Raw genomic sequence first — 27,744 nt, 5'->3', positions numbered from 1 at the left:
TGAGGACATGGAGGGAAAACTCATGCATAACTCCAAGGAACAGCCAAGACAGATGGGAGGGGGGGAGTGAACATTAGTGAAAGTACCCATGCATAAACGACCAGGGATTGCAGCCTAGCCTTATTCATCCCACCCCAACATGAATTGCCTTCTCTTCCCCCCTCACCCCCCAACAGAATCAAAAGAACTTCAAAGCAAGCCACGATGCTTTAATGGCAAACGGAGACGAGCTCAACCTGCAGCTTAAAGAAGAACGTGCAAGATGTCTTCTCTTCGAGAAAGAATTGCAGGCAGTGACTTTTTCAAAGCGACGATCGGAAGAGGTGAGGAGAACTCTTTTTTTATTATTATTTCTGGAAACGTTTAAAAAGAGCCCAGCGTTTCCACAGTGATCCAAAGTGGGAAGGAACTAATTCATTAAGTTCCCGGGGACCCAGAGAGGAAGAGAGCTCCATCTCATGTAAACATACTGGCCTCTTTTGACTTATTAACAGAAATGATCAGCGTGTGCAAGCAGCGCTTAGCCCATGACAAAGCCAAGGCTCCTTCCCGCTACACATTTTCTTCCATTCAAAAGAGTTTATGCAGCTTATTAACATTTTATTTATTTGAATTTTCAAGTTTTGCACCCCATCTCTTAAAATATATATATATATTAGAAATTTCCAAAAATGAAAAACGCACACGACGTACTCAATCATACACATACATACAGTATAATCGATCTTCCCGGGAGTTCAATTTAGACTAAATATTCATCTCATGCTGGATATATGTTTAGTTAATAATCTGTCTGTGTCCTTTATCCGTATTTCCGCTGCTCTCAAGCTAACTATCAATACTGTACTCAGTACAATTCGTATTATCCATTCTATGCATAACTTTTATTCTTCAACTTCTACGCTAGACTAGACTAATTAATATACACAATAAATCTAACTGCCTTTATTACTATAAGTTTTGCACCCCATCTCTCTGCCCTGACCAAGGCTAGGCCAATCTCGTCAGATCACAGAAGCTAAGCAGGGGAGGTCCTGGTGAGCACTTGGATGGGAGACCACCAAGGAAATCCAGGGTCACTACACAAGGGCAGGCAATGGCAAACCACCTTTGTGTATCTCTTGTCTTGAAAACCCTATGGGGTTGCCATAAGTCAGCTGTGACTTGACAGCACTTGCTCTGACCTGGATGGCCCAGGGTAGCCTGATCTCAGAAGCTAAGAAGGGGTGGCCCTGGTTAGAACTTGGATGGGAGACCACCAAAGAAGTTCAGGGTTGCCACTCAGAGGCAGGCAATGGCAAACCACCTCTGTTTGATTGTTGCCTTGACAACCCTACGGGGTTGCCGTAAGTCAGCTGTGACTTGATGGCACTTTGTTTTGGTTGCACTTCTTAATTGGCTGGGCAACTTAGTCTTGCCTTGGTGTTCGGTAACGTGAGAGTGTGAGCAGTTAAGCCATTTGCCTGCTGTGATGTCAGGGAAAAAGCAACCAATCCGAACACTGTGGCTATCACTAATCAGAAAACCTCCTTGTGCTAGTTACTGTTACTTATAAAAAAAAAAAAACAAGTTTTCATCGGCAGTATTTGTAATCTTCATTTCAGCTGCAAGACAGAATTAACGATTTGGAAAAAGAGAAGGACCTTTTAAAGGAAAACTATGATAAGTTATATCAAAGGTAAACAATAATTGGCAACAGTTTTCCTAATGTTAACTTCCTTGATTTAGATATTAGCTAAAATAACCAGTGCATGCTAGGGTTGCCAGCTCCAGGTTGGGAAATGTCTGGAGATTTGGGGGTGGAGCCTGAGGAGGGCAGGTTTCAGGGAGGGGAGGGGCTTCAGTGGGGTATAATGCCATAGAACCCGCCCTCCAAAGCAGCCATTTTCTTCAGGAGAGCTCCAGGTCCCACCTGGAGGTTGGGAACCCTAGTGCATGCACCCAGGGACTAATTGACATGGCTGGGCATGTGATGTTGGGGGGGTCTGCTTTGCAAAATGGATTAAAAAGTCAGAACCGGATGTGCTGTTGCCCCACAAAGTAGATACTGATATTGCAATCACTTGCTCAAGGGTTTCAGGTTGTCATAGCGGAATTTGGATTCCCCCTCCCCTTGAAGCCATGGCTCCCCCCTATATCATAGAATGCTTTTTCTAAGCCTGTGTGTTGTGCCACGTGCTGAAGCGCGAGAAGGAAAGACCAGTCTGAAGCTGCTGTGCTGTGGCACAGCAGAAGAGCCTCTGCTTTGCACGCAGAAGGGCCCAGGTTCAATCCCCAGCATCTCCAGTTAAAAGGATCAGGCAGGAGATGATGTGAAAGACGTTAGCCTGAGACTCGCAGTAAGGGGTTTAAATTGCGGGCAGAAAGGTACTAGCTGGATATTAAGACATTTTTAGGGGAGGAGCTGTGGCTCAGTGGTAGAGCATCTGCTTGGCATGCAGAAGGTCCCAGGTTCAATCCCCGGCATCTCCAGTTAAAGGGACTAGGCAAGTAGGTGATGTGAAAGACCTCTGCCTGAGACCCTGGAGAGCTGCTGCCGGTCTGAGTAGACAATACTGACTTGGATGGACCAAGGGTCATTCAGTATAAGGCAGCTTCATGTGTTCACGTGTTCAAGTCTCCTTGGACTCGGAAATCTGAGTTCCACAGACACTTAATCTATGGATACTTAATCTGCAGACACTTAAGCTCAGACACTTAATCTATAGGGCTTTCTGGCAAGAAAAAGAAGGGCCTGCAGCGTTTGGTATTCTTCTGTAGCCCCCTAACAGTGATTTGCCAGGCCTATCATTCTATTGTAGAGTTAAGTACTCTTCTCCCCTGGTGATTATTCCGCTTGCCACCGTCCTTTTATTCTGGTTGACCACGGTAAGGTTTGCCCTTATATAACACAATATAGTCACACGATCCATTTCCAGCAGCATATTTCAGAAGGTAAGCTCCAGTGAGGGGGTTGGGGAGTCGTTCTGATTTTTCAGATGCAAAAATGTCGAATCCCAGTACTGTGTCTACACTTGATATTTCTGTAAAGACTCTCCAAGGTAATAGCCTGTGTAAATTCTGTCAGCGGCGCTTAATATCACATAAATAAAAAATTAGGAGGCTAAAGCCACTCAACATGAAACGAGATAGGGCATTGGATTCATTTTCTGGTGCTGAACAGAAAATTGAAGCAATTACCGTCAATTTGCAGAGGCTTAATGAGGAAGCACCTGATCGTGGGGCAGGAGGGAGAGAGAGAACAGTGGTGGGAGGTGTGGATTTTGCTCTTGTTCAAAGGAGAAGGCGACCTTTTCTGTTAAGGTGATGGTAATATATTTAGAATATAAAGGCGAGAGAGGCAATTGAGTTTGTGGAAGTGACCCCATGACCCCACAATGCCACGTCAATGGACATAAACTGGAGTAGCTCAGGCCAAGGTTTCACAGTCAGAAACCGATTTTTCACCTTATGGGCTACCGTGCCATCTTGTACAGGTTGAGTATCCTTTATCTGGACTGCTTGGGACCAGAAGTGGTCCGTATTTTTGATATTTCCATATTTTGGAATATTTGCATATACATAATGCGATATCTTGGGGATGGGACATAAGTCTAAACGCAAAATTCATTTATGTTTTATATGTGTTTTATATGCACTTTATATACATAGCCTGAACTTAATTTTAAACAGCAGAAAAGAGCAAGAGTCCAGCAGCACCTTAAAGACTAACAAAATTTCTGGCAGGGTATGAGCTTTCGTGAGCCACAGCTCACTTCTTCAGAGAAGATCTGAGCAAGGCTGTTAAAGATAGGACGTTTTGGAGGACACTGATTCATAGGGTCGCCATGAGTCGGAAGCTACTTAACACACACACAGGAGTGCCTACCACGGTACTGTTTTAGCATAATCCGGAGCAGGGGGGAAAAGTGAGTCATTTTGTGGATTGACCTTGGCTCAGACTAACGAGTCAATGGTGTTTCTAACTCAAACTGGCACTGGAAGATATGGCGTGTATGAAACTTCTCATCCCCCCCCCTCATTAGGTAAAGGTAAAGGTCCCCTGTGCAAGCACCGGGTCATTCCTGACCCATGGGGTGACGTCACATCTCGACGTTTTCTAGGCAGACTTTGTTTGCGGGGTGGTTTCCAGTGCCTTCCCCAGTCATCTTCCCTTTACCCCCAGCAAGCTGGGTACTCATTTCACCGACCTCGGAAGGATGGAAGGCTGAGTCAACCTTGAGCCGGCTACCTGAAACCAACTTCCGTTGGGATCGAACTCAGGTCGTGAGCAGAGCTTTTGACTGCAGTACTGCAGCTTAACACTCTGCGCCATGGGGCTCCTTCCCCCCCTGTTACCTTGGGGGTAATGTAAGAAAGCAGTTTCCTATCGAGCATATAGTTTACAAGCCTTTCTTTGGACTCTGGTTCCGCATGCAGTCCACACTAAGGACACTGTGTACTGTTGATCGGCCATTTGTAAGATGCCCAGATAGCTTCAGAATGTGGCTAGACGAAGTGAACTCCGAAGACATTCCACGTGGATACCGCTGGAATGTCACCCTCAATGTAAAGGAGACGATAGCTGCAGACTAAATTTGGAACCATTTTATATGTCTTAAGAGTTAGCATTATGTGGATTTGGGGAAGTTGAGAGCCTAAATTGCTCTGAGTTAACCGAAGCCAGATTCCAAGGTTACAGTTGAAAACGTGCAAGAGGCCATAGAGAATTTTTTAAAATCTTTTTTGATGGCTGTAACTATATATGATTTCACTGCATTGCACTGGAACCAGTGGCAACATTTCCCTCCTCCGTTTCCACTTGGGAGGTGCCATGACTCAGTGGTAGAACATTTCCTTTGCACATAGAAGGTCCCAGGTTCAATCCCTGGCATTTCCACTTAAAGGAACCCACATAGGTGGTTCTGGGAAAGACCTTTCTCTGTCTGAGGGCCCAGAGAACCCCTCAGGGTAGATAACACCAGCCTCACTGGACCAGTCTGCTGGCTTGGGTTAAGGCAGTTGCATACATCCCGTCGGTTAGATGTGCAACCCATCCTCCTTTGTGAAAAGAAGGCTATCTCTTTGGAATTTAGGGTTACGTTCCAATGATACCTCTGAGAGCCAGCATGGTGAAGTGGTTAAGAGCAGTGGACTCTAACCTGGAGAACCGGCTTCGATTCCTCGCTCCTTCACATGAAGCCTGCTGGGTGACCACGGGCTGGTCACAGTTCTCTCCGAACTCTCTCAGCCCCACCTGCCTCACAAGGTGTCTGTTATGGGGAGAGGAAGGGAAGGCAATAGTAAGCCTGTTTGAGTCTCCTTAAAGGTAGAGAAAATTGGGGTATAAAAACCAATTCTTCTTCTTTATCCACCCCCACAACAGCTTTGTCTGGGGGGTGGGATCACTATCGCTCCTGTTCTATAGATGGATAAAGAGCACTTATTGTTCAGAGCCTGCAGAGCACCAGTGTAATTTTGTAGGCTTACAGCCAGGACAATGCCAGAGTTCCAAAGACCAGATGAAACGCTAAACCAGTTCGCAGGATTTCTAGTTGTTGCTCCAACAGAGGCCAGGGTGACTAGCTGATATCAATCCAGATTGCACATAGCCCCTTGCCTGGTCAGCTGTAGTGTGAGCTCAGGGGAGGGGCTGTGGCTCAGTGGCAAAGCCTCTGCTTTGCATGCAGAAGGTCCCAGGTTCCATTCCCGGCATCTCCAGTTCAGAAGGACCAGGCAGTAGGTGATGTGAAAGGCCCTGATGGCTGAGACGCTGGAGAGTGACTGCCAGCCTGAGTAGACAAGACCGACCTTGATGGACCGATTCAGGATCAGTCTAAGTAGCTTCTTGTGAGTTGGAGTAGGTTGCAGATGGCTCAGAAGGGAAACATTACAAAAGTTAGCGTGGGTGTGTACCCCCCCTTCTTTTATGCCACAGATGACTGGCAGAGATTTTTTTGGGAAGGGCTGGTTGATAAGAGGTTCTGTGAGCAAGTAACTTTTGCAGATTTCTTTGCAAGGCCCCATCAAAGCCAGCTGCTCTGCCCCACCCCCATGCCTAAGTTAGTAGATACTGCCAGACAAGGGAACACCAGGGCCAAGCGAGATCCAGTTGCTGATCCCCCACCCACTTTCTGCCATTCCTCTGCGACATGTCAGAGCTGCTCAATGTGCAATTCAGAACTTATCATAATTTTAAAATGATTTTCTTAGCTGCTCGAAACAGGTCTTTGACTATGAAAATCAGGGCAGAATAAATAAATGAACCAAACCCTGTCCATATGGCTCTCTGGGAGCTGCGCTGCGACCCGTTCGTGCAAAAATTCTCGGCATTGCAGTTAGCTCCCTAACCCTGTTTTTTTTTTTTTTTTTTTTGCAAGAGTGAGAATCCTATATCATAACTAAAAGCGACAGGTAATAACAGCCACGCCGCATGGTGGTTTTGAGCCTGGGTCGGTCTGCGTCGACTCAGTTCTTCCAAGCCGTCTCCAAGAATTTGGCCGCCATGTTTGTTCTTGTTAACAACGTGCGATTTGAGTTCAGGGCTTATAAAAGCCGGTTTAAGGAGTACAAAGGCTGCAAACCCGTATCAAAGTAGCTCGTTAATTTTTTTATGACACAGAGCCGTCAATCCTCTTGCACTCAAGGTTTCTGTGGCCAGGCAGCATGCCCCCCCCAGCTCCATTCCACCCACCCCCACCCCCCAGTTGTTGAAAACGGATCAGGTGGGCAGTCGCAGCTCCTTACACAAAAGAAGGCCATCTGTGCCAAACGGGTTTTGTCGGCGAGGCTCAGAGTGGCTGACTCTGCCAGAGCAGACATCTGAATTCCTTTTTCCGAGCTCCCACAAACGTTCCGGGGCTGCCAACTTTTCTGGGCCGCGCAGCTCTAAATTGAGGCCAGCCCTGCTGCTCATCCCGCAAAGCCTTTCATGTTCCACAACCACAGCCTCAGAGAGGCGCCTGGGTTTCACCAGCAGCCGACCAGCACATGTTTACTTAATTCCTAAGACATGATGACAGTGATCCCGGCTGCTAAAAGCTCTTTCTTCCACCCCTCCTCTTCACCCTCCCTCCTTTATTATTTTCTGATGAAGTCGATTTCTTGCATCCCATATGCTTTTTCCTTTTTCTTAATGTCCCCCCTTTTTTTTTTTGCTTTCTGCCTTCCGATTTCTCCAGCGCCTTTGGCGTGACCCACGACCAGCAGTGGAAGTTGAAGGAGCACCAGCTGAAACTGCAGATCGCTCAGCTCGAGGCCGCCCTGAAGTCGGACTTAGCGGACAAGAATGAGCTCCTGGACAAAGTAAAAGGGGAAAGAGGTAGAGCCGCCGTGGAAGCACGTGAAAGGCCTGAGGCTGTGCTAATGAGCGGGGGTGCCGTCGCCGGAGGAGGGTGGTTTCCTACACTGCGGCTGCTGAAAACAGCGAGCCAGGGCCAAACTAGATGCGACGGCCCACCCATGGCCACCATCACCATATTCAAGGAGAACTTAGCCGTTTTAAAACTACCACGAGGATCCCCACAATGCAGTGGCAACAGATGACCTTAATTTTCCCCCTCACCCCGAGCTTTTGAAAGTGCCAAAACAGCAGTCAGGGTATAAAAACTATCCGTCTTCTTTCTTCTTCTTCTTTCTTCCTCCTCCTTCTTCCTCCTCTTTCTTCTTCTTCTTTCTTAGAGCTGCCTTCTTCTTCTCTCATGAACTGCTTAAGGTCATAATTCACAGTGGGTAGCCGTTTTAGTTTTCTACTATTGCAGTAGTAGAAAAGAGCAAGAGTCCAGTAGCACCTTAAAGACTAACAAAAATATTTTCTGGCAGGGTATGAGCTTTTGTGAGCTTTCAAAGTGAGCTGTGGCTCACGAAAGCTCATACCCTGCCAGAAAATATTTTTGTTAGTCTTTAAGGTGCTACTGGACTCTTGCTCTTTTCTACTACTGCTTAAGGTCATAGAATCAGCATTGCTGATAGATGGCCATCTAGCCTTACCACCTCCCGAGGAAGCCTGTTCCACTGAGGAACGGTGCTTCTTTCTTCACAACAACCCTGTAAGGCAGGGAGTGTGGCTGGCCTGAATGCTGTTACCTTTTGTTTCCTCACAAACATTTGCAGCTGAAACCAAGTGGGGAATCTCAAAATCGCGTCACGGCAGCTCACGCACAAGGCTACTCTGGGGACTGTACATGGGCCATGACTAAGATGCTAAGACTGAGATGCTAAGTCCTGGAGGTGGGCCGATTTCTCCCACAGTAGCGGGTTACAAATCGTACTTGTTTCTCCCGCCTCTGTTTCCCCCTGTTCCGTTTTACCTTTGGCAGGATGCCTTGTGAAAACTCCACATTTCAGTGACGCAGAACAGTTTGGGTTGCTTGCGTTTTCTCCCCCCGCCCCTTAAGTGTGCAGATTAGCATCCCGTTCTGCAATCCTTTGGGGTTAGAATATTTAAGTGTTGGCGAATGTTTAAATTAACTGCAGCCTTTAAGAGATTCTTTGTTCTGACCCCCGCCCCCCGGCTTCCTTTTTAGCATGAATGTATAGGTCAGCACCCTGTGCGTATTGATTACAGATGATTGGATTACCACAAACAGATTTGGACAGCTGTTTGTTTTACCAGTAGATTACCTTAATCTTTGTTTTCCTAAGGCCCCATTCGTTTATGTGAGCAGGCAAACATAATGCAGAATCCCACTTAAGTCAAACAAAACATGCAGATTCTCTCTTGGTCAATTAGGAAAAGCCCATACACAGATATGCCGTTTCCCCCCCCCCCCCCATCTAAAAACTGCTACAAATGGAAAACTGGGGATTTTGCTTTGCAATTTTGGATTGGCCCAATATTATTATTGTTTATATGGTGTCATCATATTCCCTATTACTATGTATGGGTGTGAAAGCTGGACATTGAAGAAAGCTGATAGGAAGAAAGTAGATTCCTTTGAAATGTGGTGTTGGAGGAGAGTGTGACAGATACCCTGGACCGCCAAAACAAACAAACAAATGGGTTGTAGATCAAATCAAGCCTGAACTGACCCTAGAAGCTAAAATGACTAAACTGAGGCTGTCGTACTTTGGTCACATTATGAGAAGACAGGAGTCACTAGGGAAGACCATCATGCTTGGAAAAGTTGAAGGCAGCAGGAAAAAGACGAAGACCCAACAAGACATGGATGGACTCTATAAAGGAAGCCACAACCCTCACTTTGCAAGACCTGAGCAAGGCTGTCAGAGATAGGACATTTTGGAGGACATTGATTCATAGGGTCAACATGAGTCGGAAGCGACTCAATGGCACTTAACACACACACACATATAGTGCCCTCAATGTGTGTCGCACATTTTGGACTACAAGAAATTGGGTCCTTGCCCGCAAGGAGCTTGTTGGAGGAAAGTGCTATCAAGTCGCCACTGATTTATGGCAACCCCATAGGGTTTTCTAAGCAATAGACAAACAGAGGAGGTTTGCCATTGCCTGTCTCTGCGTAGCAACCTTGGACTTCCGTGGTGGTCTCGCATCCACGTACTACCCAGGGACAACCCTGCTTAGCTTCCAAGATCTCATGAAGTTGGGCTAGCCTGGGCCATCCAGGTCAGGGCCCAAGGAACTTAATCTAAAAACTGGCATAAGTGAATGAAGAAAGGGAAGAGAGGGAGATAGAAGGTGGGATGGAACCCGGGGTGGGGGGGAATCTCTGTTCTTTTCAGCTACCTGTTTAGTTTTCATACAAGTGGGACATTAATGGATTGTGGAAGGAGGCATCACTTTACTAGCCCTGCTTAAATCAGATTACATGTAGAATCATAGAGTTGGAAGGGGCCACACAGACCATTAGTCCAACCCCCCGCTTAATGCAGGATCAGCAAATGTCACTTTTGGGAAAAAGGTTTTCCCCAAAAAGAACTTTCGGGGGGTAACCCTGTTGGCCTGCAGTAGAACTGCTAGATTCGCATCCAGTAGCACCTTAGAGACCAATAAGATTTTCCAGATATAAGCTTTCAAGAGTCAAAGCTCCCTTCATGAGATACAAAGCTTTAACCTCTCAAGAGCATATACCCCCCAAATCTTGTTGGTCTCTAAGGTGCTACTGTACTCGAATCTAGCACACACACACACACACAAACAAAATCACATATATCTCACCCAGATGCTGTCACATTAAAACATCAAGGCATGTTCACACATAACGACAAACCACAATTTGCGTAATCCTCCGCAGGCTGGGACTAAACCGTTGTTGGAATCTTGGTTTGCCAGCAAAGTGTTCATTTGCCAGTTCTAACGTAGCAGCAAACTGTGGTTTACTGCAAAATCAGGACTAATTCAGTCAGCTGTCCTCATAGAGCGTGGGGGGAGGCCAAAAATCCTCAAGACATGTTCACAGAGCAAACCCCCCCCCCTTGGTGTGTTGTGACATCAGAAACATGCTCCCTAGAAATATACGGCTGTGACATGTTTGGGTCTAGTGTCCCCTTCTGCTTGCTTGTCCAAGTATTCCAGAGAAGGTGGAGGGGCTGGTTGGCTAAGGAGAGGGAGGAGAAATTGCATGCCCTACGGGTGAACAGGGAAAATCCTAACAGATTAAAAGGATATCAGTTTCTTGTCTTTTCAAGGCTAAAAGGCACGCTTATCTGCTCACCTCCTGCCAGCACTAATGGAAAATGCTTAAGATAATGCTTGCACATTAAGTTGACAGTGAACCTGGCTGCTTATAAAAAGTCTCTATCCATTAATGTATGAAATCATGATAAATAGTAACGGACACTGGAATCTGCCTAGATGAAACAGAAGAGGTTGTTTTGCCGTTTGTTCTGAATTACGCACCTCCAAAATGTGTGTGTTATGCATGTCACTTGGACAAAGCATGTTTTAAAATATGGCTTATTCTTGAATGTCTGACTTTGAGCTGTCTCCTAAAGTTTAGTTTCTTCCTATCACCAACTTTCTGGCCAAAACTTCCATCTATGATATTTGAGGTCATATCTGGTATATACCTGCTCTTATATGGACCTCCCCATAGTCTGAGAACCATCCTAGAGGTTCTGGTTCAGGTAGGGTTGCCAACCTCCAGGTGGTGGCTGAAGATCTCCTGCTATTACAACTGGAGAAAATGGCCGCTTTGGCAATTGGACTCTAGGGCATTGAAGTCCCTCCCTTCCCCAAATCCTGCCCTCCTCAGGCTCCGCCCAAAACCCTCCCGCCATTGGCGAAGAGGGACCTGGCAACCTTAGGTTCAGGTGTAAAAAGGGAGAGGCCTCTATAAGAGAACAGGCCTTCTGGATCATAGGCCCAGAGTTCTAGAATACTGTCCTTCTTTCTTAAAATGTAAGTAAGTAGAATACTGTTCTTCTAAGGTTGCCAACTCTGGGTTTGGAAGTTCCTGGAGATTTTGGGGGTTGAGCTTGGGGAAGGTGGAGTTTGGGGTGGAGAGGAACCTCAGTGGAATATAATGCCATACAGTCCATCCTCCAGAGTTGCCATTTTCAACAGGGGAACTGATCTATGTAGTCTGGAGATCACTTGTATTCATGGGAAATCTCCAGGCCCCGCCTGCAGGTTGGCAACCCTATGTTATTTTGATGTCTTATCTTGACAGCCTTCTTTTCTGCAATAAAAGTAAAGACCTTTCTTTGGTTCAGTTGGCCTTATTTTATTTGTCAACAAATTTATTTATTGATTTCCTGATCGAGATCCTTATAATTCCTGCTTAGGGTTGCCAGGTCCCTCTTCGCCACCGGCAGGAGGGTTTGGGGCGGAGCCTGAGGAGGGCGGGGTTTGGGGAGGGACTTCAACACCATAGACTCCAATGGCCAAAGCAGCCCTTTTCTCCAGGGGAACTGATCTCTGTCAGCTGGAGATCAGTTGTAATAGCACGAGATCTCCAGCTAGTACCTGGAGGTTGGCAATCCTATCCCTGCTGGTTAGCTGTTTTGCTGTTGTTTCATTGTGTGTTTATTGATTACATGCTTACATTTTTGATCATTTTACTTTTATACGGTTCCATTTTGTTTGCACGCTGTTTTGAAATTCTATGGGGGAAATAAATGTTTAGCTTTGTAACCAAAAGGACAGGAAAGAAGGGGGGAAATAGTTTTTTTAAAAAGTGTGTTTATTACAAGGAAGGAAAACTTGGAAGCAATTGTGGCCCTTTCGGGCTTCTGCCAGATTTAAATGGAAGATGTATTTTCTTTTGGAGACCAAAATGAAAAGCTGGCCCAGGAGAATAAAGAGCTGCAGCTACGCTACCTCGAACAGAAGCAACAGCTGGACGAACTGAAAAGCCGCATGAAGTTTTTCGCCAAGGTGAACTCTTTTTGACTGTTTGGGAAATGACCAGAGAGAGAACGGGGGGCGGGGGGAATAAGTTTTTCTATATTTTATGCTCAAAGCAAAAAAAAAATCTTCTTTCTTAAAAGCCAAAGCAAAAGAATGCAGGAGTATGACAGACTTTATTTATTCATGATATCCTGCAAAATGTCATGTTTAGTGAGAATGCACACCGTGTATCCTCAGTGTATCACTTCATTATTCATTCGCGGCGAACAACACCTTCCAATCGATTCTCTCTCTGTTTTAGGAGAGCGACATCGATGTGGCAGAACTCAGTGAGGCACTCATGCTTCTGAAGGTAACTTTGCAGAAACGGATCACGTTTTCATGCCTGTCTTCCACCGTTGTTTTTTTTAACTCCAATATCCCTTGCGAGCATTATTCTTCAAGCGCATGGCTTTCCAGAAGGGGCATCCCTTGCACCATCTAATGCACCTTGCTCCTGCAATATCGGACATGTTGCAATTCAAAGCGGAAGAGAGTGAGCAAGACAGAAAAGATGGCGGGCTAAAACTTTTTTTTTCTTTTTAGATATGTACATATTTTATTATAACATCAAAAGTGAATTATCCAGCCTTTCAAGCATTTGTTTTAAAGCTCTTCTCTCCCTTTTTTGTTAGGGTAAAAGTAATTGCATTTTTCTCTTATCACATTGTCCTTTAGGTCTGATACAACCAATTTTGTTTACAGATTTGAAAGGACGTAACAATAATTCTATGGCTATAAAAGCAGATGCCATACCAAAATGTTAACATGTTCGAAACATGTAATGTGCTTCTTGCTTCCTTCCTGTACCTTCTTCTAGCTGCTTTATAAAAGCAAAATAATGAGAAAAGCATATTTTCACTTCCTGTCTTAGTTTGTAATTCTGCAGTTAACAACAATATTGCAGAGAAGAACAAACCCAAAATATTTGACACCACCACCTATATGTTTATTTCTCAAACAACTACACATAAGTCATTTTTTGTATGACAAAGACAATTCTTTCCCTCATCCTTCCTTCAACATAACTTATTTCCAAGTCAACAGGCATAAAATCAGGCCTGCATGATAGGTTACCAAGTTATAGGGTTGTCATCCTCCAGGTGGTAGCTGGAGATCTCCCACTACTACAACTGATCTCCAGGCGACAGAGATCAGTTCATCTAAAGAAAATGGTAGCTTTGGAAGGTGTACTCTATGGCATTATACTCCATTCAAGCCCCTCCCCTCCCCAAACCCTGCCTCCTCAGGCTCCACCCCCCAAAATCTCCAGGTATTTCCCAACCCAGAGGTGGCAACCCTACCAAAGTAGTTCTGAGCTGCTTTTACCTTTTTTTTTCTAAATGCCTCGAGAAACTGAGAAGACTAGTTTCCAAGCATGGATTTATTGTAATGCTGGAAAGCGAGAGGTTCATCTATTTCAATTAAAATGGAACTTTTTTTTTCAAAATTAAAAAAAAGAATCTAATGATAAAGCTGTCAACTTTTCGACTCAGGCTCGTCGGCAGCAGGCGAGCAGCGACCTCACGTTTTTAGAGAAGGTGGATGAAGACATACACAGAGACTTGGAACGCTCCATGCGGGATCTCCAAGCGACCCACGCAGAAACCATTCAAGAGCTCGAAAAGACGCGCAATATGTTAATTGTACAGCATAAAATTAACAAAGACTATCAGGTACGTAATTTTCCCACTCTGTCGACTGCTGGTATCTCTCTCATTATGCCTTAAAAAAACCAAATAGAATCTGATTATTGAGATTAATGAATCCCAGGACTTTTAGCAGGGCACCTAACAAAATCCTAATGAGTTGAAATCCGCCGAACTTTGCTATCTCAGTCAAGTGCTCAAGTCTCACACTCAGCTGAGAAACCTCCCTGCCTTCTGGGCCAAGCAAATCCGAAGAGATCTGCTCAACTTGTGCAAGGCCGGCTTGTGATTTGCAGAGACCCGGTGTGTTGAATCAGTACACCTCAATCCCCAAAATGAGGTTAACTGAGTATTTTGTTCATTGGGGCCAAACTAAAGAAGGGGGGATTAAAACGAATAGCAAAAAATATATATTTAAAAATGAATTGATAGCACAACAAAGCGGTAGAAACAGCTCAAGGGAAAGCTTCCCTTCCGAGGGCCTCTTCTGCTCTCTTAAAAGGGTGGTTCCTCTTTTGCTGTGGGAGAAAAGTGGGTGCTGGAATCCCGAAATCCTGTGTTCAAAACGTCCTTGATTCTGGAAGGATTCTGGCTTGGGAAATACCTGGAGATTTTGGTGGTGGAGCCTGAGGAGAGGGCAGGGTTTGGGGAGGGACTTCAATGTCATGGATCTATGCATATCCCTTCATTAAGGAATTGGAACCCATAGTAACACCATGAGGGAGTAAAACTCCATTAGAACGGATTGACAGTGTTTGTCCATGATCTTCTGAGGAAGATGATCTTAGAAACAGGATATTTTTATACCAGATTCCTGTAAAGAAAAGAAAGAAATATTTAAGAAGAGACATTTAATGGACTTAGCTTTTTCCTATGGTTACGTACCTGGATACTTGAATCGTCTAGAAACATTGTATTTGGACTTATATGGTCATTCATTTTGGTTTTGCATTGGGTTACCTTTTAACTGTATTACAATTAGTACATTTTTCATTAGCTCCTCCTGTGCTGTAATGCAGTCTATATTCAACAGGTAGCGTTTATATGTATAACCATTGTCTGTATCTGTATAATTGAAATATATGACCATTGTCTGTATTTGTATAATTGAAATATAATAGTGAGACATACAATTATAAGCCTAGGTTGCTATATTTTGGTTTCATAGCCTCCAGGGGGTAGCTGGAGATCTCCCGCTGTTACAACTGATCCCCAGGCGACAGAGATTAGTTCACTGGGAGAAGATGGCTGTTTCGGAAGGCGAACTCTATGGCATTGTACACCATTGAAGTCCCTCCTTTCCCAAACCTTGCCCTCTTCAGACTCCACCCCCAAAATCTCCAAGCATTTTCCATCCTGAATCTGGCACCCCTATAAACCTACCTTACTAGAGAGTTTATTCTTGCAAGAGCACTGAAACACTGAATGCAGGATTCCCTCCCCGCCCCCCCCAAGTTTGTTTGCTCATTTTCCACTACTGTCAAACCCCCCCCCCTCCGCAGGTGTAGCTGCAAGGGAAGATGGCATCTAAAAAGGGCCTCTGTCTCAACCCGTTCCGTTCAGCAGGCATCTCTCGAAAATTCAAATGACATGTTAGGTTGGCGATCTGCAGCTAGATGTATAGTTTAAACTTCTAAAGCAGCCTTTGGAAAGGAGACGGAGATTCGAATAAGGGACCTGGTGCAGTGGGTGGGGGGAAGATGCTTAGCTTGGGGGAGGGATTCTAGTGGGGAAAAGGCTCAGTGGGAAAGTCCACCTGTCCTACACACACACACACAGATCTGCTTTTTAAGTTTAAATATTACATTGGGAAATCCAATGACAGATTCCCCAAATCACATTTAGCTTGATCCAAGGATTTTATATTAATAACAGAGAAAATAGTGCAATGGTGCCTGCCTATTCATATTCCTTTAACTCTCCTTTATGCTATCAGGCAGAAGTGGAAGCAGTAACACAGAAGATGGAGGCGTTACAGCAAGATTATGAGTTGAAACTGGAGCAGTACGTCCATCTCCTTGATGTTAGGGCTACGCGTATCCGTAAATTAGAAGGTATGTTGGTCAAAATGCAGATTTTAATGGTGGGGAATCCTAAAGTGCTTTCTGCTCTCAGAAAGGTTGTTCTGCACCTCACCATAGAGGCGCAGAGTGGTAATCTGCAGTACTGCTGTTAAAAGCTCCGCTCACAACCTGAGTTCGATCCCGACGGAAGTCAGTTTCAGGTAGCCGGCTCAAGGTTGACTCAACCTTCCATCCTTCCGAGGTCAGTAAAATGAATACCCAGCTTGCTGGGGGTAAAATTCTTCCATTTCTTCAAGAGTTTGAGCAGACCACGGCTCAAGGTACTGTGACAACTCCTTGCGCGCTTGTTCGGACTGGTGACTTTTTTTTCTTCACTCACGCTTCATGCAGCTCCCACCCCTCATGAGTGTAGCTTCACAGAGACACCGGGGTTGCGTTGCTAGCATTTATACTGTTGGATCATTTTAGTTGTAGAAGGTTCCATTTGCCACCTTCTCCTGCTTATCACAATGATTCTATCAATTAGGCTGCTTTTTGCATGGCACGCATGGGGGAGGGGCTGTGGCTCAGTGGTAGAGCATCTGTTTGGCATGCAGAAGGTCCCAGGTTCAATCCCTGGCATCTTCAGTTAAAGGCACTAGGCAAGTAGGGAATGTGAAAGACCTCTGCCTGAGACCCAGGAGAGCCGCTGCCGGTCTGAGTAGACAATACTGACTTCGATGGACCAAGGGTCTGATTCAGTAGGCAGCTTCATGTGTTCATGAGAATGTGGCTTACTCACGTCTGTCTGGGGGTTCATGGTTAACATGGAATTCAAACATCGACCTCCCAGGGCAAATCAGCTGAATGTCTGGATTTTTTACAACCATTTGCTCCTCCATAAAAAAAATTATGGAGCTGCAGCCATGCTAACTACTTAGAACACCACTGATTATCCTAGTTGTTTATATGCCCTGTGATATATGAAGTTACTAAACATGGGTTGACTTCCAGTGACTTCTGCCAAGTCGGATCCAGTTGCTCCCATCTGTGAAACCTTTCTTCACTGGAGGAAGTATGTTTCCATTGGATCCCAGCAAGAAACCATTGGCTTAGATCCAGCAATGCACAAGCGGAAACTTCAGTGGACTTAGCGCAGTTCCGCTTGTGCAAGATCTTGTGCAACACCTAGCGTTTCCCTCTCGGTATATTTTAGTGCCCCGAAATTGGTTGCACAAAAGCGGAAATACAAGCGGGGATACCATAAGTTTGACTTATAACAGGGGGCTACTGTGGTCTTTTTCTTGCCTTTCTGGCTTACGTGAGAACTGTTGTGCAAGCAGAAGTTTTATGGTGGATCCAACCCATTGGTGGAAGTGAGTCGTCATGGTCAATCCTTGGTCCTTGGAGGCAGGCATAAAAGAAGAAATAAAAATAATAAAAATAAAAAAACAAATTCCCGGATATAAATAACTGGATAGATAAGATTAAACAAACTTATGTATTAATTAAGCTGACTTATTATAAAAATGATAAAGATATGGAAGATCTAGATGCTGTCTGGATCCCAATAATCTCCAGAATGGAAAAAACATTCAAAAATCTAGAACGTGGAGAGGAAGACGAGTAATGTTTTTGCTTGTTTTAATATGTGTAGCTGAGTTCGTTATCTTTTAAAATTATTATTATTACTTTTATTTGTAACGGTATGTAAATTTGATTGATATTTTTTGTTTCTTTTTCTTTCCCCCAATTTTATGTATGTATGTAATTTTATGTATGTAATAAAGTTAATAATTATTATTAATAATAATAAAATAATAATAAATAAATTAAATCCTATCTGCTTCATAGCCCAGCTGAAGGATATCGCTTATGGAACCAAGCAGTACAGATTCCGGCCAGAGATCATGCCAGATGATCCGGTTGATGAATTTGATGAAACTGCCCACTTGGAGCGGGGAGAGAACTTGTTCGAGATTCACATCGGCAAAGTGATATTTTCTGCAGAAGTCGTGAAGGCTTTCTGTGATCAGGAACCTGCAACCTTCTGTACTTACGCGTTCTACGATTTTGAACTGCAGACGACTCCAGTCATCCGGGGCCTTAACCCAGCGTACAATTTCACTTCACAATATCTCGTGCGGGTGGATGACTTCTTTTTGCAGTACATTCAGAAGAATGCTGCCACGCTTGAGGTCCACCACGCCTACGGTGTGGACTTTGAAACGGCCGCTGCGTGCCAGCTGAGATTCCATGAAATATTGGAGAAGAACGGCAGAATCTACGGGTCAGCCATTTTAGTAGGTGAGCGTCAGATACGCCTCCTTGCAACGTGCATTTGCTTATCGGGACCGTTTGAAAGGCTGCCTTTTGGCTGTCAAGCTCTCCAAGGGGCTCACAGCAAACAATAATAGAAACCTAAACATGGTCCGTTAATTAACTCTGGTAAAAATTACTTTAAAATGGTCCCTTCTCATGGAGAAGTACGGTTGGCATCAGTGAGAGGATGGGTATTTTCCAAAACAGCTGCACAGTTGTGGAACGGACCGCCAGAGAAAATATGGTAGCTCTCAAGCCTTTAGGAAAATCTGCAGGGTGTAGCTTTTCAAAAACTAGCATGTGGAGCATTTAAGAGGCAGAACGGTATACGTTTGGTCAGACCCTATCTGGAGATATAGATGTGTATGAGAACAAAGAGTTCTAAATTGGGAAGGATTTTAAAGTGTAGCATATTGGAGCATATTTATTGTATCAAATATGCATGCTGTTCTGAGCCAGTCTAACTTTGGAAGAGCAGCATAGAAACATTTTTTTTCAAATACATAAAAGAAATTACTTCCGAAACAATTAGCTGAAACTTTCAACAAGGAGTCCATTCCTTGAAACGAAACGTAACTGGCTTCAGCTTTTAGGCTCGACTTCGGCACTTTCGAGATCACACGAGTGCTGTTTTGTGCTCGTTATTCTGTTCTCTGCTGGAAGCTCGTACTGGCCTAATGCTCCCAATTACTTAACAGTGGTTAAGAAGAAGAAGAGTTGGTTTTTCTACCCCACTTTTTCTCAACCTTTAACAAGTCTCAAAGTGGCTTCCAATCGCCTTCCCTCCCCCTCCCCACAACAGACACCTTGTGAGGTAGGTGGGGTTGAGAGGGTTCTGAAAGAACTGTGACTGGCCCAAGGTCACTCAGCAGGCTTCATGTGGAGGAGTGGGGAAACAAACCCAGTTCTCCAGATTAGAGTCCATCTCTCATGTGGAGGAGTGTGGAATCAAACCCGGTTCTCCAGATTAGAGTTCACCACTCTTAACCACTACGCCACGCTGGCAGGAGGGGCAGGGCTGGCTTCAAGGTCCTGCAGCAAGGTCATAAAAGATGACCCAACAAAGTATTTGCATGTAGAACACAGCAGGGCATAACAGCTTCCCGCTGTAGATAAGGATCATAAAGCACATTGAAAACATCCATTGATAGCGCAATCCAAATTATTTTTTAAAAAAAACGTTTTTTATTCTTTTTGTGCCAAAGTCAGGGGCTGATTTTGTTTTGGGTGTTTTTGGAGCTTTCGTATCCAGTATGCCTCTTTCATTTTTTATTAAACTTCTCGTTTAATGACATGGTTTTGATGTCAGATCTCGTTCTGCAAAGATTACCTAACACTTCGTCTGGGTTTTTCAAAGCCGAGTGTTGCTGCCAGACTTCCCAGTGGAGGACTGAGATGTCTCTGGGCTTTTAATGGAGTGTTTTATATTGCTTAATACTGTGTAAATTGCTCTAATGATCCTCTGGATCGTTTGATGCGCAAGATGGAAAGTACAACAAAACAGAACTGAAAAGGGGGGGGAGGGTGTTCCCATTTGTTAAAGAAATTGTTTTCAGCAATGAGACATCTGGAACCATTATTATTATTGCTATTATTATAAAGCTGTGCTGTGATTTTGGATTAAGGATGCACGGATGCTTTCTCATTTCATTCAATTTTTGTGCGATGTCAGGGAGACCATTATCAGACAAATTTTCTATTTTCACTGGTTTCTTTGACACCAACGTGGTATAGTGGTTAAGAGCGGTGATTTGGAGCGATGGACTCTGATCTGGAGAACTGGGTTGGATTCCTCACTCCTCCACATGAGCGGCTGACGCTAATCTGGTGAACTGGATTTGTTTCCCCAATTCCCCACTCCTCCACGTGAAGCCAGCTGGGTGACCTTGGGCTGGTCACACTCTCTCAGCCCCACCTACCTCACAGGGTGTCTGTTGTGGGAAGAAGAAGGGAAGGTGATTGTAAGACCGTTTGAGTTTCCCTTAAGTGGTAAAGAAAGTCGGCATATAAAAACCAACTCTTCTTCCTCCTCTTCTTCTTCTCACTATATGCCATTTGTAGTTGACACAAAAGTAGGTTTCATTTGTAATGGCAATGAATTAGATCCCTTGTAGATCTGGTCCACTAACAATGGTACTTCCCTCCGGCCTGGCACCTTCCTCCGGTACATATGCCAAGAGAAGGCACTATAGATGCATGGTCTTCTGTCCAACATTTTTATCAAATTTTGTCAGTATGGTTGGTGGAAAGGGGGACCACAATTTTTGTCTCGAGTGTGAGAGAAACATCAAAGAAACAAACTTTTTAACTGAATAAAAGTTGTTACAGAATTCAGTAACTGGACACCAAGTCCTATGAGGAAAGGTTGAAGGAGCTGGGTACATTTAGCCTGGAGAGGAGATGACTGAGAGGTGATATGATAATTATCTTCAAGTACTTGAAGGGCTCTCATGTAGAGGATGGTGCCGAGTTGTCTTCTGCTGCCCCAGAAGGTCGGACAAGAAGCAGCAGGTTGAAATTAAATTAAAAGAGTTTTCAACTAAACATTAAAAAGAACTTCCTGACAGTGAAGTAGAACAGGCTTCCTCGGGAGATGGTGGGCTTTCCATCTTTGGAGGTTTTTAAGCAGAGGCTAGACGTTCTAACTTCATGGGACACCACATGTGTTTGTTTTGCAGGAATTGGAGGAGATATCCAAAACTATGGCTCTGTGGAATACTGGATCAGGTTAAGGGTCCCCATGGACCAAGCCATCAGACTGTATAAAGAGCGGGCGAAAGCTCTGGGATACATAACAACGAACCTAAAAGAGCAGGCAAGCGAATGAGCCTCACAGTTTTGTTCTCGCTGTCTTGATTCTGTTTTGCTTTGTGTTGCTTCTCTCCAAAGACTGTACAGCCTTTCCTTGTAATTCATGTTTGTTCCATAATGCTGAATTCACATGGAACTTCTTGGTTTTGCTCAAAATCTTTTGCTTAAGGCAAGAGCCCACCGACCTGTACACGAGCATTCTGTTTTTAATGTGCCCTAGCGGGCTTTCCAGCACTCGCTTTCTCCAGCTGCAAATGGAAAGCTGGCCTAGCTAGGCCCATGGTTGGGATCAAGTGGGATCAGATATAGCGTTGGCATCTTAGAGCGTAGGCCCGTTTGTGTGTTGACAGTCTGAGGGAAACACAGAATAAACCCTTCTTCTTGTGAATCACTTACGTCCTGATGGTGGTTGATCAGCCAGGAATAACAGAACAAAAAAGAGAAGGACTGTAGCTCAGTGGTAGAGCCTCTGCTTGGCATGCGGAAGGTCCCAGGTTCAATCCCTGGCATCTCCAGTTAAAGGGAACACATGAACACATGAAGCTGCCTTATACTGAATCAGACCCCTGGTCCATCAAAGTCAGAATTGTCTACTCAGACTGGCAGCGGCTCTCCAGGATATCAAGCAGAGGTCTTTCACATCACCTACTTGCCCAGTCCCTTTAACTGGAGATGCCGGAGATTGAACCTGGGACCTTCTGCACGCCAAGCAGATGCTCTACCCCTGAGCCACAGTCCCTCCCTTAGGCAAGTGGGTGATGTGAAAGACCTCTACCTGAGACCCTGGAGAGCCGTTGCCCACAGTACTGACTTGGATGGACCAAGGGTCTGTTTCAGTATAGGCAGCTTCATGTGTTCAAGGACAGTCTGGGCCAGCAGGAAAGACACAAGCACAAAATTCTTACTGCGGGCCTCCTTTATTGAATACCAGAAGGGTAGCCATGTTTGTCTATTGTAGCAAAACAGAAATCCAGCGGCACCTTAAAGACTTAACAGCATTAACAATGGAAGCTCATACTGGGATAAAAATGGTTAGTCTTTAAACAGCCCGTTCCTTACCTTGGGTCCGAAAGTGCGCAGGAGGTGTGCAAGGGCCCGCGCCAGCATCCGTGCCACTTGCGGCGGCCACTTGCGGCCCGTGCCACTTGCACGACTGTTAAGCAGCCTGAAATAATAGCTTCAGGCTAAAAGCACGCTAAAAATGGCGTTACAAGACCCCTTAATCAAAAGCCTGGGTTAACAGAAACGTTTTGATACAGCACTTTAAAAAGTAGTGTAGGTGCCAGGCGGACCTCAAGGGGAAGGGCATTCCACATGTGCGGTGCCATGCCTGAAATAGCCCTGTCTCTGGTAGCCCCCTACCTCATCTCTGAAGGCTGGGGCACGGAGAGCTGAGCTTGCGAGGCAGATCTTAACTGGCGAGCCGGACAATGTGGGAGGAACCAGTCCTTCGAATACTCCGACCCCGAGCCATTTTAGGTAAGAACCAGAGTTTTGAATTTGCTCAGAAGCGAGCGTGCAGCCAGTGCAGATCTCTCAGTGCATGCTCTCTTTTAGCAGCAAAAACCCCTAAATTGAACCTGGGACCTTCTGCATGCCAAGCAGATGCTCTACCACTGAGCCACAGCCCCTCCCAATTGTAAGCCAGCGTGGTGTAGTGGTTAAGAGCTGTGGTTTGGAGCTGTGGACTCTGATCTAGAGAACCAGTTTTGATTCTCCACTCCTCCATATGAGCAGCGGAGGCTAATCTGGTGGACTGGATTTGTTTCCCCACTCCTACACATGAAGCCAGCTGGGTGACCTTGGGCCAGTCACAGCTCTCTTAGAGTTCTCTCAGCCCCACCTACCTCATAGGGTGTCTGTTGTGAGGAGGGGAAAGGAAGGTGATTGTAAGCTAGTTAGATTCTGTCTTAAGTGAGAGTGAAAGTCGACATATAAATACCAATTCCTCCTCCTCCTCCTTCTTCTTCTTGTCTTTTTAAATTAGCATTTTCTCTCTCTCTCTCTTTTTTTTTTTGAACCAGCCAGTTCTCTGTCCTTCCCAAGCCAACACTTCAGACAGAAACGTCAACGAACTCCACATCACGATAAAATGCTGCAGCAATCTGCAGTGCCGAAAGAGCAGCCTCCAGCCAAGCCCTTACATCGTCTATAAGTTCTTTGATTTCGCGGACCATGACACCTCCATCATCCCCAGCAGCAACCACCCGCAGTTTGCTGACCACGCGTGTTTCCCGGTGCCGATGAACGCTGATCTCGACCGCTACCTGAAATCTGAATCCTTGAGCCTGTACGTCTTTGATGACGGTGAGACGGAAGATGGGGTCTATATTGGAAAAGCCAATGTCCCCTTAATCTCCTTGGCTCACGACAGGTACATTTCAGGTAAGGATTCAGCCTTTTCCTGAGCTGAAAACCAGGTCGCTTGAAATACAGAGCGCAGTTCGTTCACATTTTATTCATTTATTTAAAGGAATGGTTCCATCAGCAGCAAACAACATGCTCATAAAGTGGGAGTAGCTGTGGCTTAGTGGTAGAGCATCTGCTTGTCATGATGAAGGTCCCAGGTTCAATCCCTGGCATCGCCAGTTAAAGGGACCAGGCATGTAGGTGATGTGAAAGACCTCCGCCTGAGACCCTGGAGAGCCGCTGCCGGTCTGAGTAGACAATACTGACTTTGATGGACCGAGGGTCTGGTTCAGTAGAAGGCAGCTTCATGTGTTCATGGACGGATGAAACTGGCAGGGAAAAACCATCTTCACCAGTGCACTGGATCCTGACCGCTAAACTAGATCCAATTACTTCCTTCTGTCAAGACTTCCTTGGATGGAGAAAGACTTTCTTGATCAGAGGAAGTCTTTCTTCAGCCATAAAGTCTTGGAGAAAGACTTGCTGGAAGAGAGTGGTGGAATCCAACTTAGTGGAACAGAGTCATAGACTTCAACCCAGTACGCTGGATCCAGTAGTTGTTTTCACAGATAGAAGGGATAAGAAGAAGAGCTCTGGTGGATCAGACCAGTGGTCCATCTAGTCCAACAACAGGGCCCAGAGGCCAAGGCCTTCCCATGATGGTACCTTAGTGTTGCCAACCTCCAGGTACAAGCTGGAGATCTCTGGCTATTACAACTGATCCCAGCAGAGAGATATCACCTGGAGAAAATGGCCGCTTTGGCAGTTGGACTCTATGGCATTGAAGTCCCTCCCCTCCCCAAACACCACCCTCCTCAGGCTCCACCCCAAAAATCTCCAGGTATTTCCCAACCCGGAGCTGGCAACCTATGGTGCCTCCTGGCACTGGTATTCAGAGTTTTACTGCCTCTGAAGGTGGAGGTTCCCTTCAGTTGCTATGGCTGGTAGTAGTGAGCCAGTGTGGTGACGTGGTTAAGAGCAGTGGTTTAGAGTGGTGGACTCTGATCAGTAGAACCGGGTTTGATTCCCCACTCCTCCACGTGAGCAGCAGAGGCTAATCTGTTGAGCCGGATTTGTTTCCCCACTCCTACACGTGAAGCCAGCAGGGTGACTTTGGGCTAGTCACACTCTCTCAGCCTCACCTACCTCACAGGGTGTCTGTTGTGGGGAGGGGAAGGGAAGGTGATTGTAAGCTGGTTTGATTCTTCCTTAAGTGGTAGAGAAAGTCAACATATAAAAACCAACTCTTCTTCTTTCCTCCATGACTTGGTCTAATCCCCTTTCAAAACCTGTGGCCATCGCTGTATCCTTTGGCGGCAAATACCACATTTTAATCACTCACTGCATAAAGAAGTATTTCTATCAGTGGAAACAGGACTTTTTTGCCCCACCCCACCGCATCACAAAATGGTCCCCAAAACACCACTATTTCAGCTTGTCTCTCAGGCTCACGGTGGCTCCTTCAGGAGGTCCTTAGTCTGGTCTTCTGCCTTCTAATAAGGAGACAGATTGTTGTACTTGCTTTGTGCTTTCCTTTCAGGCACCTTTGAACTAACAGATTATGAAGGCCGTTCCACTGGCACAGTGAGCGTGGAGCTAAAATGGAAATATGCCTACCTCCCGCCCACCGGTTCCATCATGGCAGCAGATCTCACAAATTACATCCAGAATGAGAAACCAGTGAAGGGCCAAGGAGAACCTCCGGTCCTGGCCCCTACTTTCCCTTCACCAGCAACGGTATATTGTCTAAAACATCTCTACTATATAAATATCTGTTTCTCTAAATCAAATAGGGAGGGGGAAGGCATAGGGTTGCCGACCTCCAGGTACTAGCTGGAGATCTCCTGCTATTACAACTGATCTCCAGCCAATAGAGAGCAGTTCACCCGGAGAAAATGGCTGCTTTGGCAATTTCACTCTATGGCATTGAAGTCCCTTGCCTCCCCAAACCCCACCCTTCTCAGGCTCCACCCCAAAAATCTCTGAAGCCCACAGACAAGACGACTGCAGCAGCATTGTCCTGCCTGTGTTCCGCGGCACCTAATATAATAGGCATGCTCCTCTGGTCCTGGAGAGAATAGGTATGTATCATGACTACTATCCATTTTTACTAGTAGCCATGGATAGCCCTCTCCATGAACATGTCCACTCCCCTCTTCAAGCCTTCCAAGTTGGCAGCCATCACTATACTCTGGGGCAGGGCGTTCCACAATTTAACAATGTAATGATATTCCAGATGTTTCCTAGACTGGGCCCGGAAGCATTTGGAGGTACATATTCTATGGCTTGATTCATTTTCTGAGCTGGAGGAGATCCAGATGAGTAATTGCGGGGGGAGACTTCAAATAGTGCAAGTCGGCATCATCAGCTGACAAACCAGGTCACGATGACAATTGGTGATGCTACTGGTTTTGACTGAAGTCTGTCATTGGTTTCTTAGAGGCCACAGCCTAAGCCAAGGCAGCGGGCAGCTCCAGCGGATAAGAAAGTGTCTTTTGTAGAAGTCGATAAACTACCAGATCCGGTGAGTTCAAAGACCCCTTTTCACATTTCTTCTGTGTGTTGAAATGAGCTCTCACAATGGCCTAATGACACAGTCAAGTCTTACCGTTCCAACATTTCTGTCTAATGAGCATGCAATTCTTCAGCAGTCCTTCAGAAATCCCACGGGAATTACAAGTTGTCAAGAAGGACGGCGAAAACCCTCTCAGCTAGTAATCTTCATAGTAGATTCTTCAATAGGTACTCTTCATTTTGTCACTTTGAGCAGAACGGCTCTTGGCATTGTGTGGCCAGCGTGGTGTAGTGGTTAAGAGTGGTGGACTCTATTCTGAAGAACCGGGTTTGATTCCCCACTCCTCCACATGAGCTGGTTTGACTCCCCACTCCACCACATGAGCGGCAGACTCTAATTGGATGAACCGGGTTGGTGACCTTGGGCCAGTCACAGTACTCTCTGAACTCTCTCAGCCCCACCTACTGCACGTGTCTGTTGTGGGGAAAGGAAGGGAAAGCCAGTGGGAGTCTCCTTAAAGGTATAAAAACCAACTATTCTTCTTCTTTGTTGTGGATGGACTAGCTTGTGGCATATAACCGTAACTCCAGCACAGCTAAAATGCTTAACCCAAGGGTTATCACCCTGGTTGTCTCTGTCAGGTGTGCGGACAGCACAATGTGTTGGCCTTCTAGTGTTGGGTTAGGAGGTTTTAGCTAGACAGCTACTTCGGTACAGAATAAGAAGAGTTTATTTTTATACCCCGATTTTCTCTACCAAAAGGAGTCTCAAACCAGCTTACAATCACCTTCCCCTCCTCTCCCCACCACACACCCTGTGAGGTAGGTGGGACTGAGAGAGTTTGGAGAGAACTGTGACTAGCCCAAGGCCACCCAGCAGGCTTCATATGTAGGAGTGGGGAAACCAACCCAGTTCCCCAGATTAGAGTCCTTTGTTTGTTTTAAACCAGTTACCAGTTCATGAAAGGACATCTCTCCTTATCCCAAGACTGTTAACTCAGATGCCTTTAGTAAAGCACCCTGTGTGAGCTTTTAGGAAGTCCACGTTTACCGCAGGGGTGTTGAACTCAACGGTTACGAGGGACGGATATGACATAAATGTCACTTGGCCGGGCCAGGCCATGCCTCACCAGCCCAGATCGAGAGTGGGGGGTGGCTGCCTCGGCTGGCGCGCAGGCCGGATAAGAGCTCTCAAGGGGCCGGATCCGGCCCACGGGCATTATATATGACTCCCCTGGACTACCAAGTCAGTGGTATCTCTTGGTGATCTAAAGTATTACTCTGAGCTCTTCATGCATGGCTCCAAATTCCTTAGGTAATGATTTTCTTGTTTGGCCTTGATGAAGTCATCCGTTACAGAGAGTCGAAATCAAGTTCCTTTCCACTTTGAAAAATACAGATTAAATACAAAATGGAATTAGGATTTTTGTAACCAGGCAACAGTGTCTAGAGAGTCCCAGGCCTGTTGAAGCATAGGTGTTCACCTGACCCGTGCTGAGGTCATCCGTAATAACAGCTAGAAAATAAAGCCTGCCGTAAGCCATATTGAAGAATTCACCCGTGGCAAAGTAACAGTTGTTGAGTGACCAACTGTTTCTGTATTTTAATCCTAACAATTTTAGAGTTCCATTCCTGAAAAGGAAAACAAAGAGGCCCGGCAGAAGACTGAAGATGAAAAGCCGATTGTCTCAAACATTCCACAGGTATGAAGCAACTTAAATTTCACTAAGTCATGAGCCAATTTAGA

General features: G+C 45.5%; 1 protein-coding gene across 1 annotated transcript in view; it reads left to right on the top strand.

Annotated features, from left to right (window-relative positions):
• The window catches only part of RPGRIP1L (RPGRIP1 like), an 80,238-nt gene that overhangs the window by 14,758 nt on the left and 37,736 nt on the right, over positions 1-27,744 (top strand). The window contains exons 7-19 of the mRNA XM_056862877.1: positions 177-323; positions 1,605-1,678; positions 7,161-7,300; positions 12,171-12,277; positions 12,552-12,602; positions 13,786-13,965; positions 15,875-15,992; positions 17,796-18,248; positions 20,942-21,078; positions 23,096-23,459; positions 25,024-25,220; positions 25,924-26,007; positions 27,620-27,700. Of these exons, the coding sequence (XP_056718855.1) occupies positions 177-323; positions 1,605-1,678; positions 7,161-7,300; positions 12,171-12,277; positions 12,552-12,602; positions 13,786-13,965; positions 15,875-15,992; positions 17,796-18,248; positions 20,942-21,078; positions 23,096-23,459; positions 25,024-25,220; positions 25,924-26,007; positions 27,620-27,700 (2,133 nt within the window). The remainder of the gene's footprint in view (positions 1-176; positions 324-1,604; positions 1,679-7,160; positions 7,301-12,170; positions 12,278-12,551; positions 12,603-13,785; positions 13,966-15,874; positions 15,993-17,795; positions 18,249-20,941; positions 21,079-23,095; positions 23,460-25,023; positions 25,221-25,923; positions 26,008-27,619; positions 27,701-27,744) is intronic.

Source organism: Euleptes europaea, chromosome 17 (genome assembly GCF_029931775.1).
Source record: "Euleptes europaea isolate rEulEur1 chromosome 17, rEulEur1.hap1, whole genome shotgun sequence".
Classification (NCBI taxonomy): Eukaryota; Metazoa; Chordata; class Lepidosauria; order Squamata; family Sphaerodactylidae; genus Euleptes; species Euleptes europaea.
The sequence above is the reverse complement of the archived record's forward strand: the minus strand, read 5'-3'. Positions and strand labels throughout refer to the sequence as shown.